The sequence below is a fragment of the Tripterygium wilfordii genome, chromosome 11, assembly GCF_013401445.1.
Source record: "Tripterygium wilfordii isolate XIE 37 chromosome 11, ASM1340144v1, whole genome shotgun sequence".
Taxonomy (NCBI): Eukaryota; Viridiplantae; Streptophyta; class Magnoliopsida; order Celastrales; family Celastraceae; genus Tripterygium; species Tripterygium wilfordii.
This window is the reverse complement of record NC_052242.1, coordinates 3,643,862-3,658,454: the sequence shown is the minus strand read 5'-3', so window position 1 is coordinate 3,658,454 and position 14,593 is coordinate 3,643,862. Positions and strand designations below refer to the sequence as shown.

The window sequence follows — 14,593 nt, the reverse complement described above, 5'->3', positions numbered from 1 at the left end:
ATTGTTGTCTTTTCTATGAGTGGCAACGTAATAGTCTCTTTTTCTTCTTGTGTCTTCTGGTCTTAACGTTATTAATTGCTCATTGGCTTGTAAATTTGAATTATAATTTCATGCCTCATTTGGCCTTAAAAAGATCGCAATTATCTTTATGTATGAGCTGCAACAATCTGCGCTGTTCATCAATTTTTCTTTTTTATTTTTTCAGTCTTTGGTTTCTTCAGGAAGATGATGACAGAGACGACAGGATCCTTTCGCGTAGTCCTTGAGCGACCCTTCTCTCCTTTTCCACTTCATCATTTTCTTCTTATTAGTGACATTGACCAACTATTCAATAGAGGACGAGTTCCTATTGTTACTTGGAGCAAAGCTGCTCTGGCATCAAATTTGAGAACGTCTTCTGAGGGTTGTGGCAATTCTGGGTTTGTCACATTCTCCTCGAAGAATTTAACATCCAAGGGATGGAAGCTTCTGAATGATCAACAAGGACCAACAGAGTTATAAACACAGAAAAACATTCTTGCTCCACACATGAGCCAGCTTATTTGTATCTTTTCTGAAGAAGAGTCTGGAGATGGAGAATGGGCTCATGGGAGCTTCCCGCTGGATGAGTATATTAAGGCACTTGATCGTTCTAAAGGTGAATTATACTATGATCATTCTCTTGGTATGCGCTTCAGTAAGGTCTGTTGTTTGCCTCTTTTTTCCCACCATTTTCAGCATTTATTAACTGTAAGATAGTACACTAATCGTTTCACCGTTCTCATTGTGTGTTTACCTGTTTGTTTATTAGATTACAGAGCAGATATACGTGGGCCCTTGCATACAGACGGAAGCTGATGTACCAAATCTATCTGCTGTAGTAAGTCTTTCAATGCGTTTAATCTGAGAACTGTTTGCTTTGTGACATGTGACCGTATATATGTATATTCATGGTTGCTGTACTCTTAGATAGAAGCTTTAAATACTTTTCTGTGTTTACAAAAGATGTCAGGATTTTGTTCCACTTCCCGCTTAAAAAAGCTTTCCATATCCAGTCCCAAGGGAAATTTGTTCTGTCCAGGTTATGTACACGCTGTCGCTGATTCAGCTCATTTTAATGAGTCCTGACTGTAGTAAACACAGACTAAGCTTCTTTATGACTGCAAGATTGTAGAGTACTGGATTTAGGTTCTTGAAGAATTGAAGCCGATTCAAGTATCATTCCAGAACCTGACTTTGTTGCCTATGCCCAACTTGACGATACGTTCCCCCCCCCCCCCACCAAAAACATCCCAACCTTCCTAGTTTCCTTACATGCTTCGATTACCCTGTCCCTTGAGGCTCTATTTTCTATTTTCTGCTTTGTGATATTGTTTCTATTGTCCGCCCCATATTTTTGTTGTATTCTATTTCTTCCATAGGTTTAGCCTATCAGTGCCAAACCTGTAAATCCATTTCCCCAACAAGGCTCTGTTAAAGTTGTTGATGAGGTGTTCTATTGAAAGTGTCTTCTAATTTGAAGACAGCTAAACCACTATATTTATTGGGTAGCTAACAGTCTTCTACTGAATCAAGTGAACTTTTCTGCAGTCTTCACAACCTCTATAAGACATAAGAAGCTTTATTCAGTACTAAGGGGCAGAATATTGATTGACAGTTAAGTATGATCGAAATAAAACTTGCGAAAAGAAAAATTCCCTGGGCAATTATCATTAAGCACATAATAATATCTACACACTAAATACTAATAATTGCAAATATTTGTCCACTTCAGCCAGGACTCTGTAAGATGTGAAAGTCTTTTTGTTCATGGATAGCATTTTAAATGCTGAACTTGTTTCTGCCGCACCTTATTGTTCAAGTGAAAATTTCAGTTCTCATTCTATGCCTAATATAAGGGATAACCATGGTCCAGTAGCAAGCTTGTATCACAACCACCTAGAAGTCATGGGTTAAAAAATAGCCTTTCGCATGCGGATTAAGGCTTTATACTCCATGCCCTTCTCCAACCTTGAGTCCTCTGCGGGAGCCTTGTGCATGGGAGATGTTTAACCTTTTTTAGAGATTCCAATCTATATGTGTATGCACTCTAATTAGACATTTTTTATGGTGTACTATTGTTTCCCCCTCTTCTTCCTCCCTAGTATTGAATTATGCATTGATATGGGTTACGAATTGATGGAGTTGACTTGCAAGTATAGCATTTTCCATGCAAACAGTTTTTGAATTAATTAAGTTCTATTGTGTGGGCTCCGTTGGTTCCTAGATTATGTTTTCATTGTTAGGGGTAAGATGTTTTTGCAACAGGGAATTACTGCTGTGCTGAATTTCCAGAGTGGTGTTGAAGCAGAAGACTGGGGAATCAATCCTACATCAATAAATGGGGCTTGCTAAAGCTTTGGTATCCTTATGATAAACTATCCTATAAGGTGGGAACAATGCCATATTCCCCATCTAGTTAGTTGTGTTGGCAATAGAAATGTTCTGCACGCGTACTTTTTGATGACTGGGTGGGAATGGATTAGAGGCTTGGGTATTTATTATCTGTCTTGTTTCTTGGATAAGTAGGCTGACAATAGAAATTTATTGCCTGATGAATTTGATAAGTTAATTTGAAATGGGAATCATTTTTGGAATGTATCTATATTAATCATAGCATGCTAGCTGTGTAGTTGATATAACTGTGTCTTTTAACATCTTCTGCAGGGACGCAGATTCCTTTTGACATGAGAAAGAAACTACCATTTTGTGTGGGGCTTCTATTACGTTTGTTGAAGAAGAACCATCGTGTTTTTGTTATCTGTACTTCAGGTTTTGATCGAGCTCCTGCTTGTGTGATTGCATACGTGCACTGGATGACCGATACTTCGCTTCACGCAGCTTATAATTTCATTACTGGACTGCATTTATCCAGTCCCGGGATAGTAGGAATTGTGGCTAGAAACAATTATGTTGATTTTTTTTCTTATTTATCTTTATTAAATTATTCTATTTTTAAGGTTTATCTAATAAAACTATTAAAAACCAAAAGATATTAATAGGACAATATTTACAATAAAAACATCTTATTTATAATAGTAATCATTATACAAACCAACATCCAAATGAAGGTATCAATCTATTGTCCTCCATGAAGTTGCCATAAATGTTCAACGAGATCAGCTTGCAACTAGGAGTGAGTATGTCTATCTCTAATTAGATATCAATCTATTCTTCCTCCTTCATGACCAGTGTTGTGAGCAAGGAAAAATCTTGGTTGGTTTCATCATCCTTCTCCTCGAGTAATATATTAACCAAACGATTAACGATTACGATGAGCAATGTAGAATGTTAAAAGTTTGCAAGAAAACGAAATGGAAATGAGTGAACTAGAGAAGAGATTGAAGATGAGTGAAAGTGATATTGCAAATGAGCTCATTTATAGATTGATGAAATGAGTGTAGATAATGTTTGAGTGGTGTAGATAATGTTTGACTCTTTGAGGAGGGCAGATAATGTTTGAGTGGTAGATAAAATAAGACGTGATAGGCGAAATATTTATTTTTAAAAATAATATTAAAAAGCATTCATTTAGGATATATATATTTATTAATGTTACTTTAAAATTAATGTTAAATAGTGATATTATTAATATTAAAGCAATATTATTTGCATTTGTTAATAATAAGTTAAAGTTGAAGGTAGTTAAAAGTAGTTATGTAGAAAAATAATAAAATATTTGATGTGATGTTGGAATGGGGATGTGGTTGGAGTGGTGTTAAAATAGGGATGTCCTAAAATATATTTTTGGTTAAAATGGGGGAAGAGGAATTCCCCAAAATGGAGTTGTGGGTTAGAGTTGCTCTAATGGCATTGTGGCAAAGTAACTAATCTTAACATGATATTATTTCAATGATCCTGGTTGTCACAGTGCTCAGAATAGTTTCTCCTTCCCTTTCCTGATCCATGTTTTGGCGCTTTTCAATTTAACATTCTGAAATTCTTGTGTTAGTTGAGTTGGATTTGCCTATGTGGGACAGAAGAAATTACTAGTATGCACTCTGCACACATTTGAATGGGAAACTGGAAAGAGGGAGCCTTGAAATCCACAACAAATGATACATAAATCATTTTTTCGATCTTATGTTTATCAATGTTAGAATAGACAAATCAGTTTGCTTGAGACTAGACACAACTAGCACACACTCTTGACAGTCTTAAGGTTGGTCAGCTGTCTTTAGAATGGAATGAAGGGATTGCTTGCTTGTCTATGACAGGACAGGAGTACAAAACATAAAAGGGAAAATGATTAATAAGTCAATCACTTAAATAAGAACCTATGCTTTTGGATATCAGTGGCTGTGAGAATCAGCCAGAAAAGGAAAGTTCAAAGTAGTTAGTAGTTGTTGGGTTTGAGAGGGGAGAGAAGTAGAGAACTCAAAATACTCTTACAAAATATTCACTCTCTTAATTAATTCATTACAAACATCACATATATATAGAAAATACAATGGAGAACACTCTAGAAGAGTGTGTACACGTGGAGCCACATTTGGAAACAGTGAAGATACGTGTAGAAAGTCATATTTCCAACACTCCCCCTCAAACTCAAATTGATATACAATATGAGTTTGCTAAATACAATCCAACCCAAATAAAAAATAAAATACACCATAACCATAATAATGTCTAAAATACCCATCCTACTTGTTACATCGAACCCATACTCAGAGGTACTAATCCACTTGTCACATCCCTTCGTGTGCTCAGAGGTGATAATAGACTTGTTATGGTCGCGTCCGTGTATTCAGAGGTAGGAGGCCACAATTTTTCCTTCCGATTGGATCTTAACTGGTTCCATGACACCCTCGGGAGAATAGTCACAACAAATACAACTCCATGACTACCATCAATCCAAGTGGGGAACACATGCTAGCCCACCACATCAATCAAACCCATTTTTACTCCATTTTTCTCCACTTCTCCCATCATTACTTTTCCTTCTTTACACGCATGCACTCCCATTAATCACTCTTTTTCACATAAAACAAAACATTAAAATATTCAATTACACCATCTCTCTGCTCCTCCATTTCTCCATCATTTCGTGCTTTCTGCTACTCTACAAAAAACTGCAACTGACTCCCCTTTGCTGCATATGTGTGCACATCTGTAGTCTCCACTGGATGCACCTCGAAGGATACACCTCTAACCACAATAGTCTACTCACACAAGCCCAAACACAATTACGGATCTCTCATTAGACCCCTCAAACATGTGTAGTCGGCTAGGCTATCACCAGAATTTTGAGGCATGCCGCCTCCAAATGGGTTAAGTGAACAAGACACGTGAAGGTTTGCTTCACTTCACCGGAGGTCCCAACAAGGAACTACCGTTCACCAAGAGTCTCCACTGCCAACCTTACGCCACTCAGTATTCCCGACTCAGAAAGATGAACTCTGCCAAGATTTCACACAAGCAGACAAATGGAGGAAAAAACACAACACCCGGGTCATCAACAACCGTCAAACGACCACCAAATAGCTAGAACACAACACAGACCACGGGTCTACACCATACACTGTGCTACCATATACACACATACTCTACTGCTATTTCAGCTAATATGGGGTGGTAAAACCATATGAACACTACCTGCCACCACCACCCACCTCCCCCAGAGGCAGCGGTGGCACACCGGAAAACTCTCACAGGGCCTCTAAGATCAAGAAGCTCCGATACCACTTGTTGGGTTTGAGAGGGGAGAGAAGTAGAGAACTCAAAATACTCTTACGAAATATTCACTCTCTCTTAATTAATTCATTACAAACATCACATATATATAGAAAATACAATGGAGAACACTCTAGAAGAGTGTGTACACGTGGAGCCACATTTGGAAACAGTGAAGATACATGTAGAAAGTCATATTTCCAACAGTAGTTACAGAGATTTTGCAGATTGAAAGTAAGTTTTTGGTGAGAGATATATAAGTCTTTCTCTCTCTCTCTCAATACAAAATTGAATACGTGCCTGTTCAGACAGACACATTTTTGGATTATTCTGAATCCTAGTATCAATTTTCCGCGTCCTAATGGTACTTGCAAAATATTCATTCAATTGAAAAGCGAATCAATTACTTGTTTCAGTCCTTAAGCATGTTCTATTTGGTAGTGCACCATTTAATTGGATTATTGATGCAGACCGGCAATTGCTTGGGCAACATGGGATTTTATAGCCATGGTGGCAAATGGCATACATGATGGTCCTGCAACACATGCTGTCACTTTTGTGTGGAATGGACAAGAGGTAATTAGTTTTGGTAGTTGTTACTGCCGCTTGATCATATGGTATTGACCCTCTTATCACTTGAACTTGGAAAATCTAATTTTTATGATTCCCAGTACTGAATCCGTCAAGGACTGATACTGTAAAGTAGCTTTAGCTAACCTCTTGTCTTTGCTTGACACTAATAATGAAGAAACTTTTCCATGATGTTGTGTTACAGGGTGAGGATGTTCTTCTCGTTGGTGATTTTACCGGAAATTGGGAAGACCCAGTTAAGGCAACTCACAAGGGTGGGTCAAGATACGAATTTGAAATGAGACTTGCACAAGGAAAGTACGTCTGATTCTTTCAATAGCTACTTTCTTGATTTTTGTCTCTTTTAGGGTTAAGGCCATAAGACCACCACCATAGAGCCTACTAGGGAAGAATATTTACAATAGATACATACTTCAAAGGTTAGGTGGGCTAATGGTGGATGGATTTAATCGTTGGAAAGGGGAGAAGAGTATTAAGTCATAATGCAATATGTTGGTGTAAATGGTCCAGAATTATACAGGAGAGTTCCTTGTACCTAGAATGATGGCTAATTCTTTGGATAGTGATCTAAGCCCTTTAGGCTTTTTCATCAAATTAACAAGGTAGACATATAATGGTATTGATCCTTCAACTGCTTGTTGGAAAATTTGGATGGAAAGAAACAAGGAACCTTTTGAAGAATTAAATTCTCCTTTGGGAAGCATCATACATGTACCTGATTCTTGATTAGGTCTGTGGTGCTCCCAATTTGTGTAGTTTTTGAGGTTTCAGGGATGTCTTTGATTCAATTAATTTTTTCCAATCAAGAAAGAAAACTAATAGTTAGGGATTCTGACTTATTTTTATGAACATTTTCTGCATTCTCAAAACACCATTACTTCCTTTCAGGTATTATTATAAGTATATTATAAATGGGCAATGGCAGCCTTCAACTTCATCACCAACAGAAAGAGATGAAAGTGGAAATGTTAACAATATTCTCATAGTCGGCAACGTTGCCAATGTGAGGCCTTTTTTTCAGCAACAAAAGAAGGTTGGTGGCTTGGTGCTAAACATGATACTTGTACTGAAATCAGCATCATATTCTTTCCTTCATCTTGTTGAGATTTAGACTTTTTTAGTGGAATGTATTTAAGTTCTGCATTTGTTGTCACTTTTTTTTTTGCACGACAACCTTATGAACTATCTGGAAGGTGAGGAAAGGAATTACTTCATGGTGCAACTGATGGGACATTAAACAATATCCCTCTTTAAGTTCTTTGTCGGACCATTTAATTATCATATCTGTTTCCTGAAAATTCGTGAATTACATGTTATAGGATGCCAATGTTGTGAAGGTGATAGAGAGGCCATTGTCAGAAAGTGAGCGCTTTATGCTGGCAAAAGCAGCTCGCTGCATTGCATTCTCTGTGTGTCCGATCAAGCTAGCTCCAAAGTAGTTGATGCATAAGTGTCATTTGATAAAATGCTCCCCTGGTAAGTCTTCTAGCTATACCTCAACATCTTTGGAGAAACCATATGCCAGTTCCTTCACACACAGTACTGCAGATTAGATGCATCTTCACAAACATTAATCCCATTGGAATTGTTTCTGTTGCTTTGATGCAGTGCCTTGTGTGTCGAGCCCTCTAGGTACCGTGAAGATAAGCCTGAGCCATTGCTTATTTTAGCACTGTAGAAGATCCGACATGCAACATATACATACCTTTACTGCCTGAGTTCTCAGCTTATCGATAGCTGTATTTCGACAATCAAAAGGCACAATAAGCTTGTTCAAAGAGAGGAGAAACTGAATTATCAGTAGCTGTTGAGGGTCAATCAATTGATATTGACTTAGACATGAAGGCGCTAAGCCTTAGCTTTAAATTGCAGATGGCTTGCTTGTTGGATAATTTCATTGGATTATGTACCAAAACATCTTTAGTCATTGTTTTGGCCTGATTTTGATGCATTATGCTCCAAGAAAATCATGTGTAATACATGGAAACTGGCTCAATATGATAGCCTATGGTTGGAAGGTCACTTTTGCTTGTACCTTTTTTGTTTTCTAGTTTGTAACAAAATCGTAGTGATCCAGTTACTTACTGGGACAAATATCATTTTCGTTTATCTATTTATATTTTCACCTTACACACAGGAAAGGGGGAAAAAATGTCGAAAATATGACAAAAACATGTCGACATTTTTTTATTAGACAAATAATGTTGACATACTCGATTGCGTGACCAAGTTACAAAACATGAAAGCCGAGTCCTCCTATAAATCACACTCCTATCCTCCCATCTTTCCAGTGAAAAAACCACATTGTTCCAAGCTTCAACTGGGATAGATCATAGATGTCGAACAAGTATCTCTGCCATGGAACATGGTTGGGTGAGATTTTTTTGTAATTTCAGTGCTGTTTTTATTTTTTATTTTTCATTTTTAATGTATTGAGATTTTTGTTCTTACAAATGAACATTTAGGGCCTCAGAGAGCATCATTTGGTTCAATCTGTTGTCTCATCCCAGTGAAAATTACTCGTACCCCCAAACCAGATGGAAAATGGTAATAGCATTTATTTTTAGTATATATTTTCGTATATGAAGATTAAAATAAAATAGCAGAGGGAAAAAAAATCTGATTGGCCCATAAGAGAAGCCCCATGAGCCTCTTATCTCAGTACATGGCTGGCTGATAGCACAAGTGTGGAGCAGAGAGAGCCTTCAGGAGAACCATAATTTAGGGATAGCAGGATAGGGCCTTATCTCCATGATCCACCACCCATTAAGGTCTGTGTATAATATTCACCACTGGTACATTCTACGATATCAATCGCTGGGTCTCTCTCTCTTTCTACATCATCCACTACAATCCAAAACGCAAAAAAGAGTGGGAAATGCATCCCATTGAATCTCAACACGTATCATCTCCGGATACCAATGGTATACATGAGTCCATGAAGACCTTGACAAACTGCCCAAACTCTAGAAAGGTTGGCCAGGAGATTTGGGACTACAATAAAATATTAGTATTTTGGGTTAATATTAGTATTTTTTAGGCTAATTTTCTGGCTAATCTTAATTTTTTGGGCTAATATTAGTATTTTGGGCTACATTAGTATTAAATTTTTTTAAAAGAAAAAATTGGGGCCTTGAGCCGCGGCCCAGCTCGCCCCACCTCAAGGCCGTCAGTGTCGGATTCACAATCTTCACCCACTAGATAATGAATGGCAATGTCATAAAATATTAGATAATGATAATACAAAAATTCTCCTCCAATAAGACGCTGACACGCGTTGTCATACGAAAATGAGAGGAGATCGGGCTAGGGAGCATCTCGGTACATGCACCTAGATGTCATCTCGATCCCTACTCCTTGGTAATACCTAACAGGCATGATCTTGGCCCTCCAAGAGCCCAAGGTGACCAAAACACCTCAGGGAACCAGGTAACACCCGTCACCAGTTTGGAAGAAGATCAGTCAGAAGATATCAAGAAGATACATAGGATTCCCCCTATAAATCTCGCTCGCAATCAGGAAAAATCCATATTTTAAAATACATGTAAAAGGGGACCTTCATTAAGGTAAATCACTCTCATTTCTCACTTTGTGACTACTAGCTAAAGAGAGAGAGATAAATACCGAGCAGTCTCACTAGTCATATTGTCTATTGATAGCTCAAGTTTTCTACTTATGCAGAAACAGAACAACAACCCTATGATCTCAAGTCTGATCAACTGAGACACGTTTGCAGAACCAAACAATCGATAGGTCGATCTGATTTTGCACGTCATTAGATTTTTTTTATTTTTTATAATGGACTACCTAATAGTTATGTCCTTATAATTAACTGTTATATGAATATCTTTCTTTCTTTTTTTAATTTTAAAGTAGAGTCCCTGTATAATAAATAAAAAAAAACCCACATTGTGAAGGAGGTGACGAATAGCCATTGCATGCATGTCACCACATAGAAGTGGACATGCATACATACATACATAGATATATATGTATAATTAAATAATAAACTAATTGATATTGATGTAAATGAGTAGCTATATATAAATATGTTACAATGTATGATCTCCAACGTCCTAACCTCATCTACAAGAGGAGAAGCTCTCGTTTACCGAGCTTTCGCTTTCGTTATCCGGAAATTCTGGTTATTGGAGACTATAAAGACGCTGAATTCTGAAGGTCCTTGCACAATGTCGACGGCTTCAATAAACGGCTGGTGCATAACCTCCCTCTCTCCATCATCCCATTCTTCTCTCAACAACAATAATATTAAGAAAATAATATCACATAACACATTACGTCGTCCCTCCATTGTAGCCAGGCTTTCCTCTCCTCCTCCCTCCCTCATTCAAAACAAGCCTGTTTTTGCTGCTCCTGCTCCCATCATCAACCCTCCTTTGGTACGATATATCTCTCTCTCTCTCTCTCTCCTCTCGTCATGAGAATTCATTCATTCTTATAAAATAACATGTATGCATACATTGGTCCAATTACATAATAGGAAATGTAGAGAATTGCGCAAACTTGCCGGCCATATCCAATATATGGTTATAGAAAGTGCCACATTTCTACAATCCATTTGCATGCACATGACTTGTTCTATCAGTCTCTCTCAATTCTCATGATGCTTTAAAGGCTTCTTCTTTTTGGCCTTTTTTCAGTGATAGATAACTAACTATGCATCTTCCAACTTGTACATAATTGCATATATGGATATCTACGTGTTTGGCACCTATTCGGTCAACCAGAACTGAGAATTTGTTTTGCTCCACATATATATATATATATGCATGTAAAATGCGGACCCTTCTTTCATCATCGATTTAAATGAAATGACAAGTGAAACTAACTACTAGCTCTCACATTTTCCAAATCAATAGTGAAAAAGGGTTCCGCATTTTACACCTTATATGAGAATATATATAATTATATATATATATATATGTATATATATATATGTATGTATGTATGTATATATATATATATGTATAGCACATTTTTAAGGGAAAAAAAAACCCCACATAATAATGATAATTTTTCCAAATATTTAATATTTGAGAATGTGAAAGTGAAACTGAAAGGACCACCACCAGCTAACCTATTTAATACAATTGCGTTTGATTAAGTCCGTTCAGATGCAATATTAGCGGAACTGTTCTCTAACATCTGCTGACTCTTCACCTATTTAACATCTGCATCTGCTTCTCTTTTTTTTAACTAATAGTGGCAGTGCAACAAGAAAAAAAAAATCAATCAGTTCTTCAAATACTTCAGCATTTTTTTTTTCTTCCCAAAGAACTGAAAATATATTGGTATTGCCCAAATTGTATTCCATATATTGCTTTCCTTTTTATTATTTTGAATTTCTTTAATGGAAGTTTTAAAGAGATGCAGTTTTATCTAAACTTTTGGCTGATATGTGATCAAGTCTCTTTTTTTTCTTCTCTGTTATGTTTTGGGTGGGATTGAATTGTATACATGCAGAGAGAAGACATGGCGAAGGATTACGATGAGGCCATTGAAGCTCTCAAGAAACTTCTCAGGTATTATATATATCTGTATATACTCTCTGCTCATGTATATTAATGCATGAACCCTCATATATTGAGTGTCATTTTTGGTTCAGTCAGTGTTACTACTTTTGGTAAAAGTAATCCTTATGTGTGAGGAGTTTTTTCGGGATTTAATTTCATAATTTTTTCTTACCATGAAAAATGTTTGATTTGAAGATCTTCTTAGAAACACCCTCTCTTTCAGAAAAAAAAAAAAAATTTAAAAACAGAGTGAGGAGAGCAAATTAAAGAGTAGCAATATTGATGTGTGATTTTGTTGACAGCGAGAAGGGAGAGCTGAAAGCAGCTGCAGCTGCCAAAGTAGAGCAGATAACAGCACAACTACAAACAGCCACAACTGATGGAAAGGTGTTTGACCCGGTTCAGAGGATCAAAGAAGGCTTTATTCACTTCAAGAAGGAGAAATATGAGTCAGTATTCCCAACTCAATTTTTTTCAGTATTTATCTATTGTTCCTATTGATGATGCAGAGAGCTTTCAGATTGAGGTTCTATATGTGGGTAACTCTCTCTGTATCTCTCTGGTCTTGTTTGCAGAAAGAATCCAGCTTTGTATGGTGAACTCGCCAAGGGCCAAAGCCCCAAGGTACTTTTTTATTTTAAATTTCGTCTATCCTTTGTTGCATTTTCTTTTGAGCTTCAATTAAGCAGCCAATTCAATCCACAACTAAGCATCTATTCCAAAACATTATTCACAAGTGTACTGAAAACATGATTTTCTGGGGGTTTTCTACTGGGTGCAGTTTATGTTGTTTGCGTGCTCCGATTCTCGGGTTTGCCCATCTCATGTGCTAGATATGCAGCCAGGAGAGGCTTTTGTGGTCAGGAATGTTGCAAATATGGTCCCAGCATATGACAAGGTTCCCTTCTAATAGGCTCTTACTGTATAAATTATCTGTATTCCTAACATTGATTCTTCTACTACTTCCACACAACGTTCTCTTCTCTGTCGAAATGTTCAAAAATCTTTAAAATGGACTTATGGATGGTTCTCTATGGTTCCAAACAGATCAAACACACTGGGGTTGGGTCTGCCATTGAATATGCGGTTTTGCATCTCAAGGTTAGTTTCATATACACTCCCAAGTCCTTGTACAGAGGTAGGACCTATTTGTCTATATAATGTGGTCTAAACTGGTTTTCTATTGTAGCAATAACAGGATGCATCAAACCTTAATTTTGTGCAGGTGGCGTACATTGTGGTTATTGGACACAGCGCCTGCGGTGGGATCAAGGGGCTCATGTCTTTCCAATGTGATGGATCCTCCAATACGTATGGCTTTCCTTTCATATGAAGTTTTCATTAAGTAGACAATCAAACCTTAAAGGAAGGATAAGAAAATAATTTTTACTCATACTTACCAGAGATTATTAAGTTTATGTTGATTGATCCATACACACAGCGACTTCATTGAAGATTGGGTGAAAACCTGTTTACCAGCCAAGAAAAAGTTGTTAGAGGCAAATGGAAATGTACCTGCAGAACAACTATGTGCAAAATGTGAAAAGGTGAGCCCCAACTAGCGCCAACAGAAGTATCTGCAACTTTAATTTTTTTCATTAGCTATACGGATCAAATGATCAATGACTGATAAACATCGATACAATAGTTGAACTCTGCATATACTAAAAATAATAGTTCTTATGAATAAACGTGACAATCTCATGCAAATACGTATCAGTACTAAATACTATTTATTTTTAAAAGACAGTGCTCCTTACAATTATCCCAATATGCATGATGCAGGAGGCAGTAAATGTATCCCTTGCAAACTTGCTTACTTATCCATTTGTGAGAGATGGTTTGCTGAAGAAAACGCTGGCTTTGAAGGGTGGTTACTATGATTTTATCAATGGAACTTTTGAGCTCTGGGGTCTTGAGTTTGGTCTTGCTCCCCCGCTCTCTGTATGAACATCTACCATAACTGGTGACCACATCTTTTCTGCGTAACTATTTTCTTCCCCCATCTTGTATGTGCCTTAATGATCTACTTTTTATAATAAATGTCAAATGTAATCACCAGCAACTCTTATTTTCTCTCTTGGGAGAAATAATGAATATATTCCAGTTGGCTTTATTCACCACTGCATTTTTCTCGTGTTCTTTCCTTTGTTAGGTGAAAGATGTGGCTACAATACTGCATTGGAAGCTCTAGACCTGCTTAGAGGGTCATCCTTCATAGATGAGGCTCTCTCTACTTCATTGTATATGATAATATGATGTTGGTTCTGTAGAAAGTTACCTTATTAAAATTGGGATTCCTGAAACTGACCTGTTGCTGCTTAACCAAGTTCTTCCATATCTTTCTATCTTCAATATGTGGACTCCATTGGTATCAGAATTGAAGTGGCAATCCCAAATACAGAAGTAGGAGAAGTAGAGTTAGCTATAAAAGTAGATTTGGATAGCAAAAGAAAAATAACAAACCTCAATATCAGCAACTCATTCATCTATAGTAATCAAGCATCACTCAATAGGGGCTGGTGTAGTCTTAAGTAATTACTAAATATGTGAAGGCTTGGATTACTCCATGTCTCCATCTCTGAATGGTGCTATCTGATGTTCATCATCAGTCCTTCATGTGTAAGAGTTTACTTCTTATTCTGACAAACATACACCTTCACATTTTCGCTCAAGTATGGAGGAGTGACTCAAATAGTTTTTCTGCCCCTGAAACACCATTCATTATTCATGCTTGTAAAGAAACTAATTTACAGTGAACGTGTATGGTGTGTGAA

At 37.1% G+C, this 14,593-nt stretch overlaps 1 protein-coding gene and 1 pseudogene across 4 annotated transcripts; both read left to right on the top strand.

Moving 5' to 3' along the window:
- The first annotated feature begins 221 nt into the window (after positions 1-221).
- LOC120008550 lies at positions 222-8,395 on the top strand (annotated as a pseudogene).
- Positions 8,396-10,456: 2,061 nt separating this feature from the next.
- On the top strand, positions 10,457-14,171 carry LOC120009973 (carbonic anhydrase 2-like). Of its 4 annotated transcripts, none has more exons than XR_005470773.1 (10): positions 10,457-10,682; positions 11,767-11,825; positions 12,119-12,265; positions 12,392-12,440; positions 12,598-12,714; positions 12,864-12,917; positions 13,042-13,127; positions 13,258-13,363; positions 13,602-13,825; positions 13,972-14,171. XR_005470773.1 is itself a non-coding variant. In XM_038860710.1 (10 exons), exons 1-10 carry the CDS (start codon positions 10,473-10,475, stop codon positions 14,008-14,010), a joined length of 1,026 nt encoding a protein of 341 aa, XP_038716638.1. In that variant the 5' UTR covers positions 10,457-10,472; the 3' UTR covers positions 14,011-14,171. The 4 variants fall into 4 exon arrangements, 3 of the variants coding, with proteins under 3 accessions (XP_038716638.1, XP_038716640.1, XP_038716639.1); XM_038860710.1 differs by having other exon boundaries at positions 13,602-13,760; XM_038860712.1 differs by having other exon boundaries at positions 13,602-13,782.
- Positions 14,172-14,593: the final 422 nt, after the last annotated feature.